The sequence below is a fragment of the Actinia tenebrosa genome, unplaced genomic scaffold, assembly GCF_029948245.1.
Source record: "Actinia tenebrosa isolate PJP-AT-01 unplaced genomic scaffold, QUT_ActTen_1.0 PGA_scaffold0__85_contigs__length_37466705, whole genome shotgun sequence".
Taxonomy (NCBI): domain Eukaryota; kingdom Metazoa; phylum Cnidaria; class Anthozoa; order Actiniaria; family Actiniidae; genus Actinia; species Actinia tenebrosa.
The window spans coordinates 14545965-14567536 of NW_028292569.1; the positions used below are offsets into that span (position 1 = coordinate 14545965).

The 21572-nt window shown below is 38.2% G+C and overlaps 2 protein-coding genes across 4 annotated transcripts in view; both read left to right on the forward strand.

Moving 5' to 3' along the window:
• The window catches only part of LOC116291656 (uncharacterized), a 25511-nt gene extending 16797 nt beyond the window's left edge, over positions 1–8714 (forward strand). For all 3 annotated transcript variants that reach the window (XM_031698843.2, XM_031698845.2, XM_031698844.2), the window contains exons 2-6: positions 3448–3671; positions 4016–4742; positions 5136–5342; positions 5744–6359; positions 6760–8714. In XM_031698843.2, coding sequence (XP_031554703.2) covers positions 3448–3671; positions 4016–4742; positions 5136–5342; positions 5744–6359; positions 6760–8471 — 3486 coding nt within the window. In that variant the 3' untranslated portion in view covers positions 8472–8714. The remainder of the gene's footprint in view (positions 1–3447; positions 3672–4015; positions 4743–5135; positions 5343–5743; positions 6360–6759) is intronic.
• Positions 8715–11307: 2593 nt separating this feature from the next.
• LOC116291642 (uncharacterized) lies at positions 11308–20055 on the forward strand. Its single transcript, XM_089032374.1, has 2 exons — positions 11308–12247; positions 14087–20055. Exons 1-2 carry the CDS (start codon positions 11587–11589, stop codon positions 18610–18612), a joined length of 5187 nt encoding a protein of 1728 aa, XP_088888500.1. The 5' UTR covers positions 11308–11586; the 3' UTR covers positions 18613–20055.
• The last annotated feature ends 1517 nt before the right edge of the window (positions 20056–21572 follow it).

The following is a 21572-nucleotide window of genomic DNA, read 5'->3' on the forward strand; positions in this document are numbered from 1 at the left end:
ATTTGATGCAAAGTTTCAACCAGGCATCTTTCTGATATCCTATCCCATTGTTTTTATTCTGTTTATTGTTTTCATAATGAAGAAAGACATGATTTCCTAGTATTGCTCTTGTTCAATTAGCAAATTAGTCGGCCTGGACAGAAGTAAACACCTTTAATCAAAGGCTACAAACTTTGATTAGAAATTGTATTAAATTGGCAGTTGCTAAACATGTTAGTCTAACAGGACGATTAGAAGCTTTAAAACTTTGGACTGAGGTAACGAATTTCTCTTCTCTTAATTAAAAATACCATAAATTCAAGAATGTGCAGGCTTAGCCTCGCTTTGAAATAGAAAACAAAAGCAGAAATTATAATAGCAAAACAAGCAACTCCTGAATTCGACGCCAAGTTCGAACATTCTAGAAAGTATGGCATCTTTAAGAAACGTAAATTGAGTAAAGAAAGAAAAACAGCCAAAGATGTCGTTCGTGGAACATTATTCTTATTTCTTATTTATCTTTATGTGAGGTATGACATGTAAACGCAAAGGGTCTACAAGCCGTTACAAGAAACAAAATATGAAGCTACAATTGCGACTAAAGTTTTCGTTGAAGAAAGCACGGCAACTCTAAAGTATTAATCAAAGAAACCAGCTCTATTGACTTTGCATTCACTCTGGATCATTTGTTTGCTATGAACGCCGGAGTTTAAAAATAACAAATGGTCTAGTTTGAAAGCACACTGATTGCTTAGAGGTAAACACGCAAGTTATCTAATACAAAGTTTTTAAACAAACGCATATACCAAATATTTCCCCAAAAAACGTGTTTTAGCAATATTAGTAGGCATTGCCGATTAGTTCCGAAGGAAGGCTTCAAGAAAAAAATAATTCAGAATTTGTTATTCCATTGATAAGCGAATACGTGTTGTTTCTGTAACCAGTAAAATCCCCTTAATTGTGTGATAGTAATTATAGCGATATTTTTAAATCTATTTTTTTATTTCAATAGTTAATTTCATAATAAATTCCTTTTGTAAATTGATACTAAATGAAAAATTCATTATTGATGAAACTAAATCCAAATTGCTATGACGACTTCAATCTATCTAATTTCTGTAATTTGACTTTAGTTGAACGCGTGCGCTATTTTTCCCGCCACTTTTCATTAGATTCAATTGTGAGTGAATTTAACTGTGAAATATCTATATAAAAAATAAGAAATTAAAATTGTGGTTGTTTTCAAAAAAAATCATATTTTATACTAGAATCATGCAACTTCATCTAAAACTGTAATTGAGATATTTTAAATCCGGCTCTTGAAAACCAGATACCGCTAGACGCGAGCGGCACCTTTTTCCCGCCAATGAGTTGCAGCTTTTCTTCACTAGATTTTTTTCTAATTTCGACCTTCAGTTAATGCAAGGAAATTGAACTCCTGAAGTTATTTGGACCGGAATCCGCTCGAGAAATTCTCTTCACCGATAAGACAGGATATTTTATACTTTGTTATGTTCGCACTGCATGCATATTTACTGCTTTCGACGACTGTCTCAAATCCCTTCCTTATCGTAATAATCATCGAATATTTTACATCAAATACTTCGGTTATCAGACAGAAAAGCAATGAAAATATGAAATTCGTTTTTTATTGCTTAATTTTGGCTGATTAATTAATCAACTTAGATTATCAAAACTGGAAAAGAAGTAAGTAGTGTCTACCAATGAAATCAAAACTTCATTTAACTTAAATATTCATTTCGAAGCAAACATCAAAAACTGTAGTATGAAGGAAATAATAAATAAATAAAACCACGAGGAATATCGGTCTACAAAACATCCCATCTCTTCCCTTTACATAACGTCTCATCTCAAGCCTCAAACTGACAAGCTCGGCACTCGGAAAACAAAAGATGAATGCTGAAAAAATTGCTTTAGCAAATATGACTTGTGAGTAAAATTATATTTTTTTTGAATGATAATAATGAAAAAAATGAAAAGAAAAGAAAAGAAAATTCCGCCGATGTATTTATTGTTAGTGGGATTCAACCGTAGTTTCTGTTAAAAAGAATTGCAAACAAATATTTGCGTTTTTAGCCCAAAGGTATAACTTTCAGTCTATAACAACTCGTAACAAAAGTAGGTCGTTAGTGTAGAATACGTACCGGCCAACTAGCGACAGACAAATAGACAGACTAGTAGCCATCATTGAGACTGAAGACACAGACATACATACAAAAAGCCAGAAGGAGGCAGAGAAATACAGAGAGACACTAAGGCCATAGCGGATAGAGGTCTCTGTTTTAGGATTCAAAAATGCCAACCGACATTTTCAACCGGTAATTCTTACTACTAGTAGACAAATTAATAACAAAAAGTAGCCTTTTCTGTCGTTAATTGCGCTTTTAACAGTAATTTTCTCGAAATCTAATTAAAAATAGGAAAAGTACACAATGCTTATATTTCAGCCACAGTCAGTGTTAATATATCTGTCGTTATTGACTATTTTTCATTTCATTTATTACTGAAGTACAATTTAACCTGTCAACCTTGGTTCAATGATGAATATACATTAGGACTGACTTCAATAAATTTTCATTAACTTTCTGAATTAAATTAAATGAGATTAGAGTAAAAAATCTCGTTTTATATCATTCGCAGGCTCGGCTTTTTTCGTGACTTCTAGATGTAGTTCTATATTACGATTACCATAAAAACCCGCATAATTTTCAATCGTTCTTCCAAAGCAAAAGAAAACTGACAAACGTCGAAGGTACGAGAATTTTAGGCTTTTTTTCCTTTCTTTTATTTATTTTTCATTATCAATTTTTTCTTCTTTCCAATTTTTATTAGAAAATAAATAGTTTAAAGTATTTATTTTCGATTAACCATTTTCGATGAGAATGAAAATCTCAGTTTCCACATGAATATTATAAATATATTTGATTTTCTTTATTAGGATATACTTTTATATAATATTAACAATTATTACTAAATCAATCTCTGATTCGGTATTAAATTTTCTTCTAGAACATGCGCAATACATCTAGCTTTGAATTAAAATAATTCTGCTTTTTAGTTTGCATCGCGAATCATGATAGCAGACTGAATACCATTTAAAGTCCTTTCGTCTGTTTTCTCGAATTCCGAAGTGTTCCGGAAACATATATTCCTGAGCCCTGATTGGATTTGACGATATTCAATTGTTACTTTCCACTTACTTTCGGAAAACCAAGACGATGGCAATAGACCAGAGTCGGAGGGCAAGCATACTCATTTTGGCGCGAAAAATTCCCGCCAAATCCACAGGTAACCCAACGAAATAGGAAAATTTACAATAATTTTTGGTCAAACGTTCGGGGAGCGACTGCACCTCGTCCCCTAGCTACGTAATCATTACTCACAAGCGCAGAAGACAAAAAAACCTGACTGTTAGCTACAAGATTCTTACCATTTTTTTTTGTCAAGATGAGGAACGGAGGAACATCCTTAAGCTGTCACCCAGGAGTGTCGCTGTCCAATGGCAAGCCAAGCGAAGAACATATTGAAGTTCCTAAGGTTGTGATAGAGAACACAGAAGAGCCGACTGGGTTTGCGAGCTCTGTCTTCAAGGTTCTTTCCATGCAACGCTTCTATACCAAGTCCGTACGCAAGTCACGTGAAACATGGCTGCAGAAGTATGCATATCATAGGTAAATATGGAATCAAGGGTGGTGAAACGGTAGTACACTCGCCTCTCAACTCTGGGGTCTGGGGATCATCCTGAACTACGCATAACAAACGAGTGGGTTTCTCCGTTGATTTGAGGACTTTTCTCCGGGTTCTACGAATTTTTCTGATAACAAGGTTCAAATATTTTATTTCTTATCTTTGTTTTATCAATTTTACTACTGAAACTAATTTGCACCATCGACTGAATGCCTCGTGTTTGATCAGTGAACCGATGTACGGAAAACGGTGAACAAAATGTACTCAATACTAACCTTTATTTCACGACAATCATCATCTAGTGATATCTTCGATATTTATTTCCCAGGGCTAACGAAGAACGTGAATGGCGCAGACCCCTGATGCGTAAGTCTCCATCACCAACACCTCAGCCTGAGAGCCCTGCTTCCGACCAACCAGGAACCTCCAATATCAACGATGAGCATGACTCAATCGATGAAACCGCTGACTTCCAAAGATCGTGTTGCATGTCTCTCGTGCTTGAGCCATCCGGAGATTTTTATTTCTGCTGGCTGTTGATCGTTTCTCTTGGAGTATTGTACAATTATTGGGCGATAATTCTGTTCATCGCTTATCCTTCGATTTACACCGATAACATCAAGACTTGCTTTGGAATCGACTACTCCTTCGATTCTATTTTTCTGCTTGACATTCTCATTCAGTTCCGCACGGGAATCCTTGAGGATGGTATCATGGAACGTAGGGGTAAGACACTCGTGGCTCACTACGTGAAATCCTGGGGTTTTGTCCTGGACATTCTCTCAGTGATACCCTTTGACCTGTTGTACCTGGTAGTCGGTCTATACCCGATTCTCCGAGTCAACAGATTTTTGAAAGTTCACAGATACTTCCTGTTCTGCGATCGCGGAGAGATCTTCAGCGGCCGTCCAAAGCTGTTCAACCTTTTCAAGCTTATTCACTACTTGTTCCTGATCATTCACTGGGTTGCCTGTTTGTATTTTATTCTCTCGAGATTCGAAGGGTTTGGTCAAGACGATTGGATTCATCCTAAACTGGAGGGACCTCTTGCAGCGGTAAGTATATACTAACCCAGAATGGACGGGTAGCCATGTTGAGTGTGTAGAGTCGTATTAGGCTCTTCAGGATAAACTTACCCTCTAATAGAAGTATAAGAAAGATCCATGACCCATTTTCGTAGAGTTTTGGCAGCCATTTTGAAAAAGTAACAACGCCTGATTAAAAGCATTAGAATACACATCGTTTTGTCTCCAAAAAGCGCGTTTGTATTTTCACGATATGGTCAAGTTTAGACAAAGAGTGACATTGAAGTCTAAAGGCTGGTTGGTTAGACGCGCTGTGATTGGCCGAATTCCTTACCATGACCATATATGCCGGGTGCCATTATTTTTTCCTCTTGCACAAAATCTACTGAGGCGGACTTCATAATTTTTTGTTTTGTTTTCCAGGTGAGCATGCAATACTTGTACAGTCTGTACCGCTCAAGCGTTAGCATGACTACAGTAGGCACGGTAACCTCGCCTAATACTCTATTGACCATGATATTTGTCATAGTGACGTATCTGTGTGGTGTATTGATTTTCGCTACCATTGTTGGCAACGCTGGCGACATGATCGTTGATATGAGAAAAGCCAGGGAACTGTATCTGAGAAAGGTAATCTGAAACTACTACATGATTCTGACTGAGTTGCCATTCATTCATTATCAGCCAACAAACAAACAAACAAACAAAAACAGTCAGAATAAATGTTAAGAAATTGCAGACTTACCAACTGGTTGAGATGAAATTTTCAAATAATATTTTAATCTTTATTTTCGATTTTTAAATAATGGTTTTTATTTTGAGAAAATATAGTTTTATTATTTGGAAGGGGAATATATATATTTTTTGTTCACCATTTTCCAAAATAATTTTTTTTCTACAATCACCTGAGACGATTTTTCAAAAAATTAACATTTATTGCCAAATTCTCTCAAATTTTCACATGAAAAATGTTTTCTACAAATACCTGAGAAAAAAGAGTTTTCAATTGGTATAATTTCTCTCGTTTACAGTTAAATGGAATGAAGGCGTATATCGAGGCGCATCAGTTATCAGCACAGCTGAAGAAACGGGTCATCCAGTGGTTCGATTATCTCTGGACTCAAAAACGAGACATGGATGAAGAACAACTCTTCGCCAAACTCAACGACAATTTCAAAGCCGAAATTGCGATACACGTTAACTTGGAAACGCTGATTAAAGTCGAAATGTTCCAAGACTGTGATCCAGGATTTCTGCACGACCTTGTGCTAAAACTAAAGCCGTCGATCAGTTCTCCAGGGGATTTTATCTGTAGACAAGGGGAGAGAGGACGGGAGATGTATATAGTTAATAAAGGACAAGTAGAGGTCCTAGATGAAATGGAGACGATCCTGGCAACTCTGAAAGCTGGGAGTCACTTCGGTGAGATTAGCCTGCTGAACATGAAGGGCATCGGAGATCGACGCACCGCCTCGGTTCGCTCTGTCGGGTTTACTGATCTGTTTCGGCTGTCCAAAGATGATCTCGATGAAGTTCTGCTATTTTACCCTCATGAAAAATCCCACATGGAAAGGATCGCAACGAAGACTTATGAGAAACAGCAAAGAGAAAGACGACGCCAAGCGTCAAAGAAGAACGAACATGAAGGTGAGTTATTTTCATCCGCGATTGTAGATTGAATAGCTATCGAAACCAAAATTTTCGCAAGAATGCCTGCTATGACGCATGCACAATTGCTAGCCGAGTCTCTGTCACAGACCACTAAGAACCAAACCATTGCCATTAATGTCGCCGGCAATGTTGCATCGCTTGGATCACGTTGTCTTCCATCCGTCACACCCAAGTGGCAACAAAGAGGTCTGTTTCCTATAGTAATAGCTGTAGTAGAGTACTCCATAAAGTTCTCTTGCTTAGCTAAGTGGTTTAATTGTTAATGAAATTGGATTAAATGGTCAATGACTATGATCAAGCGCACTTCCCAAGATCGACCAACTAAAGTGCACTAGTATGTGTGTTTAAGGTTAAAAGTCTTGTGTATCTTTTCCAGGTAGTTCATTGAACGACCCTCGGAAATGGTTTTCAGCAGACACGGAAACCCTACGAAGACGACTATCTTGGGTAGAATCGGTCAACAACCTGAGACGCTTTGCCAGCAGAGTCAGGAAAAACCAACCGCCAAAGGACCAAAGTGCGAAGCAAATTCTCCAGGAATTTTCTCACAAGGCACAACAGCAGCGAAGTAACGAGGAATCGCGTCGATTAATTGAAGATTTTGTGGCGGAAATCCGCGCGCGTGAGGACGAAAAAGCAGAGAAGAACGGCTCTGATTACTCACGGATTGCCAATTCTAGTTCTTCAGACTGCCTGACGTCTGAGCAGCTTTGCGAAAGGCTCCGTAAGTTCAGAAATATGACCAAACGTTCATCCTTCACCCTACTGGACAAGGGCGACACAGCAGCGGCGTTGGAGTTGGTTGCGCCAACATATGACAGGCCTCTTCGTCCGCGCTCTTTTACGACCGGACCTCTTCTCAAAGATGAACAAACTGTTCTGAATTTTCAAACATTGAATAAATCGTCATCCAAGTCGCTGGTGAAACTTGGATCATTCCATGGTCAAGGAGAGTCGAAGCCAATTTTGGGACAAACGCTGACTAGTGACCCAGGAAGAGAAAAAGTTTTTCATATGTTCGCAAGGAAAAGTTTAAAACCGAAAAGCATCAAATCACAGCATGTCAATAGCTTTGTCGTTTCCAAGGAAGATTCTCTGGAATCTCTGAGGTTCAAAGATATCGTGCGCTCTACCATGGAACGCAAAAGAAAATGGTTTGAAGGTAACGATCAAGTTAATAGTGACATAACCAAGAAAATTCCAGGGGATGAAGACCGCGCGCAGAAGAAAAATTCCAAAGGAAAACACAGTTCAAAGCAATTGTCTGTCACTATAGAGAAAGGTGCTGAGACCGTCGGGTTGAAAAACCTGATGACACTGCCAGCCATCAGAATTGAGAACGAAACTGTTGAGGATTCAAAGAATGGTAGTTGTGTAATGGGAGAGTCCGTGAAACAAAGTGATAAGCGTACTGATAATGAAACTGGGTGTGGCGCAAGTGAAATGAAAGGGGAGTCTGTCAACACCGGCAACAGCAGCAGCAACAACAATGATTGCAAAAGATCAGAACATACATGTGCATTGAGTAATAGCAGCCACGACAGCAGCACTGGCCAACATGATAACAAAAACCAGAGCAAAAGTAAACCACAAAATACAAAAGGTCTTCCCAGCATTGATAAGAACGACAACGAGAACAATAGCACTAGAAACGACAGCAACAACAACAGCAACAAAAACAGGAGTAACAGTAATAGCAACATTAACAAGCCAAAAGGTACGCCATTTTCGTCTGAAGAATTATCACAAATCAAAGAGAAGGACAAACAAAAGCCGCAGCTCAAAGACGACAAAAAATTGCCACAAAGTGTTTCAAAACCGCAGGAAACACAGAGCAGCGGAGAAAAAGACCCCCAACAAAAAAGCACAAAGCAAACGACGGTCACTTTGCTTCACCCAGCTGCACAGTGCGCATGCTCTGCATTAGATACCAGCAGGAAAACAACGCGGGCTCCTGAACACACCGACAAGAAGAAAGCAGAGGTCACAGATGCGAAGAAAGAGTCCAGTCACGAGATATCGAACGCAAAAGATCCAAAGAAAATTGCCAAGGAAAAACAAAAAAATATGGAAGAAACTTGCTGTTAAATGCGATGTCCATAACTTTTTGTTCCAAAGAGAAGGTTGACTCAAAGTATCAAAAACGTGATGATGAATAAAAAACTGACTTTGTTTTGCGAGATTGACACAAAATTAAGGAACTGTAGCTGACAAAACTGTGACGGGACCTTGTACCATGAAGGAACTGAAGTTTAGAAGTTGATTTAAGTTGTCAAAAAAATATCTTATCTTTATTGAAAATGAAATTAAAAAATTGTGTATTGGAAGCGACCTGTTCGCATAGTTCTAACGAAAATCCAAGGAATCTTGGTGCGTCTAATGCGGAAATACAGGCATATTACGCAAAAATGTTTAATGCTGCAAAAGAGTAAAATATGCTTCTAATCCAGTCCGTGCAGCAAAGTAACGTATCGTTAACCATTGCTATTAAGCAACATTTTCTCTGCAGGTTGCAAATGTTGCGCATTAAGCCGCGTGAGTTCATTTTCTTGCTCGCATTACCGTAAATTCGAAAAGTCTACAGGAAGACCTCGAGATGAAAAGGTTTGTGGGATAATAAAGTTTACTATAGCGTCATATTCAACACCCTATGGCGCTTTACAATTAGAATAAATGGAATAGTTTAAACTATATTATACAGCTAACTAATATATTTATCTATGTATGAAATAAAACTAGAAAAATAAAACAGTAAATAAAACAGAACTGAAATACGATAAAATTTAATCATATGCAAGTTTTAAAAAGATACGTTTTAAGTTCTTTCTTAAATTGATTAAGATTGCTGGTCATGGTCTTACTTTGGGAAGCGAGAAGATGGAAGATGTTACAGCCTTTTGATCTCATGTAACATCACAGATAACATGCTTTTTTGGTTGGTCATGACTAAAATATCTCAAACATTCGAATACTTACATATCTATGTCTGCGAGTATGACCTTGAGAATACCACAGGGTTACCACAGCCATAAACCACACAGGCGTGGCACAATGTGTTGATAAGGGCTTTTCCTTGTTTCCGATTCCTTTCTCTTGAGCTTTGAATATCTCGAAGTCGAGTCGAGCACCATTTCTAAAAATATAAGCTGTGGGTTAGTTCACATCGTTTAGCTAAGTAGATAGCAGTTGAATATTATTCTTATCACTGAAACTGAAGTTTAGATCCTACGACCACAATAGTGCAGTAAGAAGCGCACAACATTCATGCTTCCCTTCCCTCCTCCCTCTCCCTCCTGCCCCTGAAAAAAAATTTTAGCTTTAGGAATGACGAACCCTTAAATTAATTCTTAGGCACAACTTTGAATTTAAAGAAATTGTTGTACAATGTAATTTAATTTTTGAACCAGTAAAAACTGTTAATGCTACACTGTCTACAACCAGTAGCGCATTCAACGACCTCTTCAAATTTCCAAGTATCAAAGTACGATCGATAATTTACCACAAGTTCGAATAGGACTACGGAGGGTATCTTATTTTCTTAGACGATCAAAAGATAAAAGTTAGGAATCATTTCAAAACGTATCATATTGTATCTATAGTTAGATCAATTATTTACAATGTTTGCATATGCTTTCGAAATGAACAGAACTAAGGGAAATGATTGAATAGAAACGGCGTGGCTATTCTTGCGCAGAAAAAATGTACCTAAAACATCTTGGGAAGTCTAAAACTGTGCCAGACATGCCTAACTCTTTTAGAATAATTTATTAGTCAGATTATTCTCGCAAGTATAATAAATGGCAGACCCTTAAACTGGGGTCAAATTTTTTTAAATGTGATTACTGGGTAAGCTGTGGTAAGCCAGTCGGGAAATGCTTTTCGTGCCGTCGAAAGTTTTTTTCGTTTGCCAAAATTAAAATTCACTTTCATTTTTCACTATTTGGCATTCAACAAGATGCTGATGAGGACTCGTTTGAATGATAATTACATTCAGCAATCTTGTTTATGTTTTAATAAGTCAAGTTATTAATGAAAAGTCAACGGTTAATAATGAAAATTCCACGCCACAACACATTTTTACTCGACACAAATGAAGACAAAACAGGTCTAGAGGAGTCAATGTACGATAAGATCTGGAGGAATTCATGAGCTAGTGTTTAAGTCATGAGGCTGATTGTAATAAAGATTTAGGTTAGGTTCTGGTTTTGTCTAACAAGCGTCCAATTTTTATCACAGTGGGATCAGCCATGCAAGCGGTTATGAAACATAAAGCAAATTATGTATAATTTTTTTCAGGAGAGATTCAATTCAACCTTTGAATTCTATGATTTTCATCATTATATTTGTAGCAAAGTTTAAGACAGACAAAGAGAACTTAAATAGGAATAACATCCAGTGAAAATGAAAGCCACAATACTAGTTAAAATAATGTGATAAGCTGAAAGAGTTTGAATTTTTTGTTTGAGTAAATCACCTGTTGAATACATCTACAGTGTCGTTCACCTGCAACAGCCTCTTACATAATAATAACTTGTTTTTCTTTCAACAAATGTAATCTATAAAATCCGACGCAAAATTATCGCCTTCTGATGACATGTTATGCCTAACAACAAACGCAGTTTTGAAATTTATATTACAAAATACCTGCGCAGAATGTAAACAAAGCACAAAGTTCAAGGACACACGCAGGGCACAGAATTAGGCTGGTCATAAGCAAACTAGACCCCTCACTAGACCAATAAACATGTAGCTGTGTGATGTACGAAGTGAACGCGTTCTGCCTCAGATCAACCAATCTGATAACCCCGCCTATATATACTTTACATAGGTGATATGACTCGCTTAGTAAAGGGCTTATTCAATAACCCAAAAATAAACACAACGCATAGTGCTTTTGTATCCCGTTGTCTTTCAAAGTAGTCAGCATAAAACATCCCGTGAGACGGTTACTTAAGGTCCTTGGCGTCTTTGCCTTTAGGTAGTTTTTGGAATTTGACGATTTCTAAGGAATCTCGCGGAGTTTACCAAAGCATGATGGTCTAAAGGATAGTCATCTCAGGTTTCGATAGCCAACAATAGCAAGCAAGATGACAGTGCTTGTAAGTCTACGCGTTCAGCCGTCAAACCATGTGCACTGACGCTCACTTTCACATTCGAATTGGACCGACTTCTTGTATATTAACTAGACTTTGGACGGGTAAAAATGAGAGGAATACTAATATTATTGTGGGCAAGTTTTCTCGTCACATCGCTATCGATGTCACAACACAATGAGTGTAACTTCATGGAACAGGTCATTCAATCTAGTCAAGATTTTCGAATCTGTGTCTGTTCAAACCAAGTATACGTCAACTGCACTTTAAATAGAGTAAATGTTGCTACGAAAGATCTCTCCAAGAAAGAGGAAAGTTGTTACAAGAGGGATTTAAAGTTAGCCGATACTTCGGGCAAGAAAGCATGTGTATGTTCTAGACTCAAACATTGTCACAGCAAACAGCAACAGCAACTGCACAAAGCTACGTGTGCAAGAAGAGCTGTCATGAAAATGAACCCAATTCTGTCACATTTCAAAACACTGTGCTGCGATATGCAAAACGTATTGCTAAAGCTCTGGTTTAAACTCGAGAAAAAGGTCTTCTTGCGCCTTGTTAAATTAATTAGTCACGATTCTCTCGACGCTAGAACGATTACTATGAGGTTAAGAAGGAGTAATTGGTGCAAAGCTTTTCACGTGGAGTGCCTTAAAGTAGATTTATTAATACGTAAAGGTTGCAAAGTCAAAACCAAACTACGACGAAGAAACAAGCGAGATATCAAGGACTCATACAGAAACTCTAAAACAGAGTTTGCACCTTTTTCCACAGGTGAGATAATTCATATTAATGGTTTACATTTAAGTAGAAAGAAACCCAAACATAATTGAATTTAATATTGTGTTTGTTTATTCGAGCCAGACGCGATACTCAAAACAAAAGATCCATTACTTCTTCAGACCTCTCTCCGAAACAACTTCTAAAACAACACATCTAAGTCTAAATATTTGCTTAAAAACTCAAGAGCTCGGTGAACGATCATGCACGACATCTACACTGAAGAGAATAACACTTCATTTGATGCTCATAAACACGAACCTCAAGAACCTGCTATAAAATACATAACGGAATTAGGGATAGTTTACTCATCGCACTAAAAAAAATATGCTCCCTTCACAAAGTTTTTCTTTATGCTACAAAAATTCGATAAAAAGTTGACAGGATATATTCAGTTCGCATTACAGTAAGGGTAATTAATCCAAACTTCCCCTTCGACATTCTTTCTCGTATTTTCGTTATTGGTAGCAACTTTAGATTTGAAGTATTTTGGGTGACATTTTTGAACCAAAATAATTGAAATTCAAAAATAGTCTGTGTAGCTTTGTCAGAGTTAATCTGGACAGTTCGCTGCATGGTGATTGTTTAATTCTAGGAGTCCATCTACCGAGACCCAAGGTACCAAAGCTGTCAATCAAAGTTTTGAATAAAACTGTTAAATAAGAAACAGGAAATCGTTAAATTCCTGTCACGACATGAGTTTGTAAGCTTACTCAACTATGTAATTACAGTTAATTTGTTTTTGATCGACGTTAATTTAACAGGAACGGACGGCTCTACGGTCTGTGATCGTAACATTTGTCATTTCAAATTATCTCGGATTTATATCCTTATCATTATCAAAGTAACAGAAAAATGATTCGTTTTGGCGTCCTCATCATCCTCGGGAACCCGGGGTTTAAGTTCTATCGCTCGTTTCTCGCTACCAGAAAAAATAAAGGAATGAGCGACAGAACTTTACCTCTGGCCGGTTCCCGGGGATGCGTGGAGTCATCCATTAAGGACCTAAAATTTAATGTCTTTAGGGTCAGCAGCCTGAACGACTGAGGCTCAATTATGACTCTCAGTAGGCTCGATTTATGGTACAGCAGAGCAACAGCTGGTATTCATTAATAAATTGCTATCAATTATATGATTATAGGTCTTTAGCCACCTTAAATGACCTCAGGCTCGTTTGACAATTCAATTTCCATTCCCTGGAAAAACACCTTTAAGACAAACAATGCCTCGGTATTTAATACACGCATGGCTGTTGTAAGCTAGGATAGATCAGTCTAGCCGTTCTTATTATCTCAAGATGTCTTCAACCACACTTATTACTTGTTGCTATGCTACGTATTTCATGCTTTTTGATTGGGTCAGACTGGAAGGAAGGAATGAAGGGCCTAATTGGAAAAAAGTATAACTTTATTAGTTACGATGAAAAGATATTGATTCTTATTATTTATTAACAAGGAAGGCATTGGTGGAGCGTTGATTTTCCCACTTTACACACAACACACAACACTGAACGTAGCCTCCTTTGCAGCCGTTCTTAGGGTCGTCACGCAACGTTTCCCTCAGAACGGCTGCAAAGGAGGCTACACTGAACGACGACTGCGACCTCTAGTCACGACAGTTATATTTGTCACGCAAACAGATTGCGTGACAAAATTGTACTATCGTTAGTAACAAACCTAATAAGAATCACTATCAATGCTATGAACTCGATGTTGGGAGACTATCCTACAGGTGATATCACCTGTCTAGTTCTCCTCAACAGTTTTTTGGAAGCATAGTAAATAAATAAATAAATAAATAAATGTTAATGTTTGTCATGATCTTTATTTACAGCTACGACAAAAAGACTTGAGTACCACACAAGACAAACTGCGACAACAAGTGCACAGATAGCAAGAGTTTCTGAAGCATTTACGACAAAATCCATGGTGGCAAGATCTACAGCAACCACTGGGATTGATGAAGGAAGACAATTACTATATATGTCATCTTCTTCATCATTAATATCATCACCATCATCAATATCATCTTCGTTGTCATCAATATCATCATTGTCATCGTCATCATTATCATCATCACTATCATTATCATCATTATCATCAACAGAAAGGGAGTTTTCTCAGGGATTACTGTCATCCTCACATCTCTCCCAAAATCTGAGTCCTTTACAAAATTATGTCGAGCCCTCGACGGCAACCAGGGATCAAAGCAAAATCGCGCAACTGCAAACGACCTTATTTTCAAGTACAGAGACGTCAACGTATATTAAAGATCAGAAGACAAGGCTGATGGTTGGACGATCAACTTCATTACCATCTGTGGCAATACCTTTTTCAACATCAGTGACATCATCATTAACATCGTCAGTCACGTCAGAAGAACAATTAGATGATTCGTCTTCACGAAGATATTCATCATCTTCATCATCCTCAGCATCAATACGAATAAAGGGCTCCCCTTTTCCATCGTATACATCATCTTCAACATCATTATATTCCTCATCTTCATCGCCAACTCCAAGACACTGGTCTTTAGGGGTTACAAAGTCGAGTCCTGAGCCATCCAATGCTCAAGGGATGTCACCCAAGGAATCAACGACTAATGCAAGATCTACAGCTGTTTTGCCTAAAAATCCTATATATTCAGAGTATTTAAGGACCATCACCCACGACATGACTCCTGTCAAGCAAACGAGTACTCATTCAGTAACGAAAAGTAAAACGCTGACACCATCCATGGTAGATCATAAGATTACTAAGATATATGATTCTTCTGATGTTAGAACTTCAACTCCAATATTGCATTCAGAATTGCATCACATAAACCCGACTTCTGTGAGTACATATGAACTCTCTCTTGCTGATCCCACATTTGTTCATCAAATGCCTGATAAGATAGAATCTTCAGTTAGACTGTTCGCTACGAGTAGCCTTGCAAGGAGATCGACGACGCTGCCAGATGTGGACATTCGTTCGAGTTATGACAGCAGAATTACTCTCCACAAGAGAAAAACTTTGGACATTATGCCATCTGAAACTTATAGTGCGACGAAGGCGTTCACAACTCTTCCATTGTCTTCAAGTAAAGTTGCACCACCTTCAGATCACAGTAACAAGATAAAATCAAACGCATCCTATGCATCAACACAAAGAACTGAGTCCATGATGGGGCATGAATCAAACATCTCGACAACAAGGTCTCCTTCCACGAAGACAACATACATATACGAATATTCGTCTGTAAATGGCGCAAGAGGTTCAAGTATCAGAGTCATAAAACCAAGTCCTCGAATGACGCTGACTTCAGTAAGTCCAACACCTGAATTACACATGACAGTACCTGTATCCAGTTTGGAAACTAAAGGAGAACCCAATGCAAGAAATGGTTCATATCAAACAACATTAATACCATTATCATTGCCATCATCACCAACTTCATCTTCATCATCATCACCAACATTGATATCATTACCATCATCACCAAATTCATCCTCATCATCACCAACATTGATATCATTGATATCATCACCAAATTTATCAACACCATTATCATCACCAACATTGATATCATTGCCATCATCACCAAATTCATCATCATCATCATTATCATCACCAACATTGATATCATTGCCATTATCACAAAATTCATCAATATCATCATCGTCACCAACATTGATACCATCACCAAATTTATCAACACCATTATCATCAGCATCAACGTCACAGTTGAGAATGTCATCGTCATCATCAACATCATCGCCACCATTATCAATGACAGCGTCAGAATCATCAATTGTATCGATATCTGCATCGTTATCAATTCAGCCATCAAAGTCAAAAGCATTAATTTCAACTTCGTATTTATCTGCAACATCAACGCCATCAGTTTCCACATATTTGTCACCTTCAGAAACATCACCACGAACAGCATATCTTTCATCATCAACATTTATATCAAAACCATCGTCTTTCCAAAACATATTCATTAAAGAGAGTCAAGTATCTTCAGCTATGTCATCACGGAGTTTGGCTTCTTCAGCCTCCACAATGCTGCATGAAGACACTTCATACATGTATTCTATAGTGCATCATTCTCCTTCTTCTTCTTCTTTGCTGCGCAAACCTCTGAATTTAACTCTTTTAGCTCCAACACTGCCATCAAAGACAGTATCTTTATCATCATCGACGACTTCACTCATCTACAGTACCGTTGAGAAAAAATCCGCTATGGGAAAAATATTAGACACTTTTTCTTCGTTAAGTTATTCGTCCGACATCTCAACACGACCGACACCAAGCCTCACTAAGTACTCTTACATGGTTCCTTCATCAACGATATCCGCAATTAAGTCAATAAAGTCGCCAGTTTTATTACCGGTGTCATCACCATCATCGCCATCATCATTATCGCCATCACCATCACCATCACCATCAACATCGTCTTTGCCATCACCAGCACCATTGTCGTCGCCATCACCATCACCAACACCATCGTCGTTGCCATCACCATCACCATTGTCTTCGCCATCCCCATCCCCATTGTCTTCGCCATCCCCATCACCATTGTCGTCGCCATCCCCATCACCATCACCATCATCATTGTCGTCGCCATCACCATTGTCGTCGCCATCACCATCACCATCACCATCACCATTGTCGTCGCCATCACCATTGTCGTCGCCATCACCATCACCATCACCATCACCATTGTCGTTGTCATCACCATCACCATCACCATTGTCGTCGCCATCACCATTGTCGTTGCCATCACCATCACCAACACCATTGTCGTTGCCATCACCAACACCATTGTCGTTGCCATCTACATCACCATTGTCGTTGCCATCATCATCACCATCACCATCACCATTGTCGTTGCCATCACCATCACCATCACCATTGTCGTCGCCATCACCATCGTCGTTGCCATCACCATCACCAACACCATTGTCGTTGCCATCACCAACACTATTGTCGTTGCCATCACCATCACTATTGTCGTTGCCATCACCATCACCATTGTCGTTGCCATCACCATCACCATTGTCGTTGCCATCACTATCACCATTGTCGTTGCCATCATCATCACCATCACCATCACCATTGTCGTCGCCATCACCATTGTCGTTGCCATCACCATCACCAAAACCATTGTCGTCACGGTTAGCACCATCATCATCAACATCGTTACCATCGACGTCATCTGCCTCATCTGGTGAGATAACATCGCCATTATCGTTGTCGCTGACACCATTACATTCAACATTATTGTCGTCATTGACACCACCACTTTCTTCTTCGTTGACACTATCATCATCGTTGTCATCGACATCATCACGCCTATTTTCGATGGCACTGTGGTTGTCAACATCATCACCATTTTCGTCATCGACATCAATTTTGTTAATGCCATCATTATCGTTGCCACCGGGATCATCAGAATCATCTTCGTTGATACCATCATCAATACAGTTAACACCGTCATCATCATCATCAATAACAGTGAGCACCACAATTGTACAATTACCTAAAAATGATACCATTTCGCAATCGAAAACACTTCTCATGCCACAAACCTCTTCGCCACCATCTTCAGCAGAGCCATCAATCAAGGAGATATTTCTTGCTGTCTTTGATGGAAACTGTCTTGACGTAACTCCAAGGAAAAGCTTTAAAGCTGCTTTTATCGACACCCTTACAGACCTTGAGATAGCCAATCAGCGAATTGGTATATTGAACATCACATGTGGATCAATTAAGGTGCTCTTCTACATAATACACAAACGAACGAGCAATATTGCTGAGGTTTTTGATAGGTTAGTAAAGGAAGGGAAGATAAGAATTGTTTTTAAAGGAAAGACATACAGGGCATTAAGTATAACGTCTCTCCACCCAACAACAACACGCCCAACGACATCATCTCCCTCGTTTATCAACCCTACAGTCATTGTTTTCACAGCACAAATCAACGAGAAAAGACTAGTAAAAATTGTGTTTGTCTTGTTTGTGAGCTCCTTTGGAGCACTGGCACTGTTTGGGGTAGTGATTTGCATTGCTCGAATTTATGGACGACAAAGATATGCAAGACTAAGACTCAAAAGCAATACCCTATCATCACGAGGAACGAACCAGATTTATAAGAATGAGCTAGAGCTCATTCGCATGTCGCCGCTGCACCGGTATGCAGATTATTATGGCGGAACAAACCAGGACGCCCCGAAAGAGGAGTCAGATGAGGAAGATAATATCAACAATAGAACAGCTTTGCTAAATATGTTGAGAAATGGCGAAATTGCATCTAGGAGAGGAAAAATCATGGTCAAAGATGATGATTCTTACTCAAGTATTGCTTTCTACTGAAGTATAGTTTACAATAGTGTATCGATTGGTGGGAGACCATGACCACATATAGACCCCTTGCAGCACATTGGAAGGCTGCTCAATTTGGAGGACATAATAATAGGTTTCCAATTCACTCATGAGATTGAAATTCTTTTGTTTTGTCCTCTATTGAGCTGCTTTGACATAAAGGTCCTTTTTTCACGAGGGTAGCACTTAATAGCCAGTTGCTAACAAACCTGTGGCCCTCATTCCGTGTTTGAATTGGAATTTAGGAGTTGATTTTTGTGGAGGGAGGAAAACTGGAGAACCTGGAAAACCCTCGAAGCACAGCAGAGAACCAACAAACAACTCTACTCACATACAACACTGAACCCAGCGGGACTCGAACTCGGGTCGCATTGACGAGAGGCGAGCGCTCACACCACTACGCCACCCGTGCTTCCCAAGGGGTGCAAGGGGTCTATTGAGAAACATGCAAGGCCATGTCATGTGACATGTGGTGCACATTATTGGTCATTGTTTCCTATGACTGGCTCATAAATTCTAGAGGAAATATCAAACAAGTTTTAGGGGTACTATGTCTTACAATGGGGACATCAAAGCTCTCCAGTGATTAACCTCACCCCCCCCCTTTTCCTATTTCTGTCCATGCTATTCCCTTGAGTATTATGCCTTTAGTTTACCAGTGAGACTCAAACAAAGGATCTTATTCAAAAGGGAATGACAGTACACATGGCTAGAAATGGGAAAACAGTAGGCTCTATATCTATAATGGTATTTTAAAATGTGTATGTAATTAGGGATACTAGAGCATGACACCCCCACCCCTCCCCCCTCCTCCTACTACCCTTACAAATTAATGGCCAGTCACTTTTGCAGACCTAGAAATATGACAGAAGAGAGAAAATAATCAAAAACAAGTTGTGTTTGCACACACTAAAAGTTAGCTCTAATCTAATGTCAGGATAGTAGGCAAAAAGGGAAGAGATGAATGAAAGCATAGATAGTTAAAAAACAAAGAAGCTTGAATCTTTTGGAAATTCAAAAAGTGTAAAAATTATTTGAGGTTTCTTTTTATCATATGTGTTAAGCAAACCTTGGAATTTATTTCAAATAAAATAACGTATAAAGATTTTCAAAAGCTCAAAAAAGCACCTTTTAACCTCCACCTGAAACAATTAGAACTTTGGACAAGAAATGTTTTCATGAAGAAAAAGTAAGATAAATCTTAATAGAACTGCTTTTCATTTTGGACCTGGAAGTCATTATTCCATACCATTGATGTCACACTTAAACCACTATGCCTTCAAGCACCTTTTAAATAAGCCGTGAATTTTAGAATTACCAGTATTAGTTAATTTTGGTTTCAAAGAGAAATATTTGCTTGTAAAAAAGTAAATACCACTAGATATTATTTATGGCATATTATTATTGTTAAAATATCGTTATGTACCATTATAGAGTTATTTATGAAGTATAGTAGATTCAAAAATTGCCATTTTACATTAATTTAATCCTGCCCAGTGATGATAGGCAGTTCATAAAAAATCTTTTTTCTACTGGGTGCGAGTTTAATAATTCATTCAGTAATTTCCTTGTTTTCTTGTGGGGGAGGGGTTGGGAAGGGGTAAGAAAACAGGAAAATTATGAGTGAATCATTATCGAAGAAATAGAAAACATGCGGTGTGCTGTGTGCAGTCATAAAGCATACAGGATTTGGCAGAAAAGTGTTTCATGACTGCATACAGCACAGCAAGCAAGTTTATTTTTTTATTTTTTTAAAATACGAATTAGAGTAGGTCATTTTTGGACACAAAAGACAAAATAAAACTTGTGCACATGTGTACTCATAATGCATGCATGTCCAACCAATCAGAGTGCACGATTTATCACGATTATTATTTTATAAGAGATCATAATGAACAGACACAAGCCGGGCTTCCTGTGTAGCAACTAATTTTGACAGAACGTCTCGTCGGTCAAAGGGTAACAAAGAAAGGCGCGGGAAATCCTCAATCTCTGAATAAAATTTATTCCGACATTTACACACATCAAATATTCGGCTTATTCTTATAAAGAAAAACTTAAATTAGTACGCAAAATACTTATCGCGAAGAAAATTAACATCATAAAGACTCAAACTTCATTCCTAATTTTAGATTTCCGGTCGTATTTGGGAACGACCCACACAGAACTGACTTCAGGCTTACTCCAAGCTTCACTCATGTAAAAAAGACGTAGAAGATGTAGATGTAGAAAAATTAGTTTTTTACAATTTCTCTTCTTTCTCTGTGTAGAGAATATTTCATATTTCAAAAGGAGCTTTGAACGGAGTCATGACTAAAGCTCTGATCAACGCTACCATCTACACTTGCAGAACCGTCATGGATTTGAGGTAAAATCGGAAAAGATTTTGACCTACCTGTATTGCATGAATCTCTAGCATCCCATCCCGACCAAACCTGACCTTCTTAGTCTATCTAGAGTTTTTTCAGAACAGTTTACAAGCGTCAAAGCTGTCAAGTGAGTTACTCTAGTTTCGATCAATGAATGACATTCCAACGTGAAAACCAACCAATCATGAAGCGACTTGGACACGTGCGACCTCTACGCCCCTTGACGTGTTGGTGTCAAATTTAGATTTTTTCTTCAAATATAAATTGTCAATTAATTTTTTTAGTTTTTCTATTACAGGATATTATCGGTATTTTCTATCTCCAACTTGCTTTCTAAATTGCATGTTTTACTTTGAAAGCTTAAATATCTAAAAAATACAATAAAAATAGAAATGTATAATCAGAGACTAAGAGAAAACACAAAAACACGTAGGAAAATATAGAAAAATACTATCTTTTAATCGAAAAATAAATCTACAATTTAAAATCTACTTGCATGAAGATGAGTTAGTTTTTAGTTACACCCCATCCTCCCCTCCCATTGTCATTTATGGATTGAAGACAAGTTACAATGGTCAGCAG